Genomic DNA, 3502 nt, shown 5'->3' with positions numbered 1-3502 from the left:
GAGAATCTCAAGTTGACTCTGGGCACAGAGCCTGACATTGGGCTTCATCACATGACCCTGAGATCATGACCTGAGCCAAAATCAAGAGTCCGATGCTTAACAAACTGAGCCACCCAGGTGCCCCAGAGCTATGCCAACTTCTACCTTAGACTAGGTATCAAGGTAGAAGTGAGAACAACCAACTTGCAAAATAACAAAAGGTCAAAGGATACCTCCCATGAACATGGAAACTGATGACATGCTTTTAAAATTTTGTAATTCATTTTGCAAAGACACTTACAAACACAGAAACACTTTTGAAATGGAAATTGGAAAGATATATTTTTATCAGTACACTTTTCACATTATTCCTACTATCAGTCTGTAATTTATATAAATTATTAGCAAAGTGATTATAACCAACTGGCAGTAAATAAATATGCATTTGTTACCTTACTGACCTTTTATACTTCAGGGAACAAAGAGCTGAACCACTGATCATGAGGCAGGTGAATGAGAGCGTCCCACGGGAGTTCCTCCTCCTGGGTTTCTCAGATCGACCATGGCTGGAGCTCCCGCTCTTTGTGGTCTTCCTGATTTCCTACATCTTGACTATCTTTGGCAATTTGGCAATAATTCTTGTGTCTCATCTGGACCCCAAACTCCATACCCCCATGTACTTTTTTCTTACCAATCTGTCACTCCTGGACCTTTGCTACACCACAAGTACAGTTCCACAGATGCTGGTAAACATACGCAGCACCAGGAAGGTGATCAGTTACGGTGGCTGTGTGGCCCAGCTCTTCATTTTCCTGGCCTTGGGTTCCACCGAATGTCTTCTCTTGGCCGTCATGTCTTTCGATAGGTTTGTAGCTATTTGCCGGCCTCTGCATTACTCAGTTATCATGCACCAGAGGCTGTGCCTCCAGCTGGCAGCAGCATCCTGGTTCAGTGGCTTCGGCAACTCAGTGCTGCAGTCCACCTGGACTCTTCACATGCCGCTTTGTGGCCGTCGAGAAGTGGATCACTTCTTCTGTGAGGTCCCTGCCCTGCTCAAGTTGTCCTGTGCAGACACTACAGCCAACGAGGCGGAACTGTTCTTTATCAGTGTGCTATTTCTCTTAATACCTGTGATACTCATCCTTATATCATATGCTTTCATTGTCCAAGCAGTGTTGAGGATCCAGTCGGCCGAAGGCCGGCGAAAGGTCTTTGGCACGTGTGGCTCCCATCTGATTGTGGTGTCACTGTTTTACGGCACTGCGATCTCCATGTACCTACAACCGCCATCCCCCAGCTCCAAGGACCGGGGGAAGATGGTGTCCCTCTTCTATGGGATCATCGCACCCATGCTGAATCCCCTTATATACACACTTAGGAATAAAGATGTAAAGGGAGCATTTAAGAGGTTGATTGTGAGGGTCTTCTTAATCAAGAAATAGGAATGCCTAAATGATAGGTCTTCTATCATTTATCTATCTAGGACTGTAACCTAGTTCAGGGTCGAAGTCCCTACTCTGCTGCGCCGGGTATACTTGGGCCCAAGCTTAAGCTTGTCAAATAAACCCTCATGTGATTGCATCGGTGTCAGCTCCTTGGTGGTCTCTCAGACACGAAAACTTGGGCATAATGTATATAACTAGAATTCATTCTGGCTTCATTTAGAACCACCAACACTAAACTAACTTAGTCCAATTTTATAGAGGTACTAGACTGATATTCTTAGGGAATGTTAAGTATCTCGATTTCTGAGTAGAATTTGCCCACTTCTCATAGTTTTGTATAATATGGTGCAGTAATGACTAAGACGGCAAAGCACTCTATTTGCTCCTATCTGTGGGGCGACCCTATTGGATGGGGGGCAGGTAGCATGGGCCGGGAAGAATGCACCCTGGGCAGAACAAGAGATAGAAATGTACTGCGTACACTGGGAAAGAGCCCTGGGTGGGACAGCAAAGGAAAGCCCATCTGCCGCCAGGTAGTTACAGGGCAGAGTGACGGAGGCATGGGATGTATGGAACATTCCCCTTTTTGTTAACTGTGCTTCGCTGTAAGTAGCACATTGGTTAGTTAGGGTTTACGGCTATTGCAAGGTGGGCTGCTGAATGAGCCTATCTGCATTCAGCCCTGCAGTCCCTGGGCCCTTGTGCCTTGCTTAAATTGCCATTGCTCTAGCCTCTTGTCTAAAAGTGGCCTCTACACTGCCTGCTTGTAAATCCTCCCTCAAAAGGTGATTCCTAAACCCTACCACTCCAGAAGGAAGGCACTGTTGTCCCAGGAATTATACTCATTTGTCCTCCTAGAACATGCACTTACCAAAAACATGTATGAACTCAGAGATGACAGGCATACTAGATTAGAAGTGACACCAAATGGGAGAAATTGATAATTCTATGGAAGTCAGAAATAAAGTTAAAAGATAGAAGCCATAAGTAAATGGATGACAATGAACATTAATTAACACAGAGGAATTCACTTCATATTCTGTACTACAGGCTACTAGAAATGGGAGTCCCATAGCATCTCATCCGGGAACATACTCTCAATTAACCATGTGATTATTGCCTTTGTTATTGGCTTCATTAGGTATGACAGTCCTCAGGCACTCAGACTGCCCTAAAGGAAAAACAGTTAACTTGTAGAGATCACAGTCTTGCAAGACCAGAGTCTCTCTTAGTTTACAAATGTACTAGTGATTTGTGAAGAAGAGGCTTTCTTACCAATACCTTAATTTCCAGAGACCCAGAACTCCATTCCTGAAGCCCTAACATCACCCTCCCCTCCATACAACTGAGGGAGGCTGAGACAGAGGGAAATACAAATAATTTCTTTTAAACCTGCAGCCCATTGACAAGAGCTTGGGATAGGAGGACTCCCAACTGTTTTCCTGTTAGTGCCTCATTAGAGGGGAAAAAGGCCTTGGCTTGATGATAACCAGGCCTCCGGTTTCCTGAGAGTCTTCATTAGCATACAACAGTCCTTCTGGACACCTCCTTTGTCCTCACCTCGCCAACCCCCTAGTATATAATCACCACCCCTCACAACCTGGAAGCAGCAGCTCTTTCTGCCCACGGGTCCTGTCCCTGCGTTTTAATAAACCACCATTTTGCACCAAACACTCCTCAACAATTCCTTCTTGGTTGTTGGCTCTGGATCTCACCCTGCTAAACCTCACCTGTATTCCAAAAAGACATCAATATTGCATTGTATAACTAAATTTTTAAAAAATAAAAGAAAATTAAAGGTTTTTAAACGCAGAGAGAGGGCATTAAACAAAGAAGGGAGGATGCTGAGTAATCCAATCAGGAAATGGGCAGAGGACAAGAACAGACATTTTGGCAAAGAAGACATCCAGATGGCCAACAGACGCATGAAAAAATGCTCCACATTAGTCGGCATCAGGGAAATACAAATCAAAACTACAATGAGATACCACCTCACACCAGTCAGAATGGCTAAAATTAACAAGTCAAGAAATGACAGATGCTGGTGAGGATGCGGAGAGAGGGGAACCCTCATACAC

At 44.6% G+C, this 3502-nt stretch overlaps 1 protein-coding gene across 1 annotated transcript; it reads left to right on the top strand.

The window, feature by feature from the left end:
• The first annotated feature begins 479 nt into the window (after positions 1 to 479).
• LOC116587593 (olfactory receptor 2B2) lies at positions 480 to 1421 on the top strand. The gene has a single exon (XM_032338216.1). The coding sequence runs from the start codon at positions 480 to 482 to the stop codon at positions 1419 to 1421; it is 942 nt and encodes a 313-aa protein (XP_032194107.1).
• Positions 1422 to 3502: the final 2081 nt, after the last annotated feature.

This window comes from Mustela erminea, chromosome 4 (genome assembly GCF_009829155.1).
Source record: "Mustela erminea isolate mMusErm1 chromosome 4, mMusErm1.Pri, whole genome shotgun sequence".
NCBI lineage: Eukaryota > Metazoa > Chordata > Mammalia > Carnivora > Mustelidae > Mustela > Mustela erminea.
Note: the sequence above shows the minus strand (reverse complement) of the source record. Positions and strands in the feature narration are given on the sequence as shown.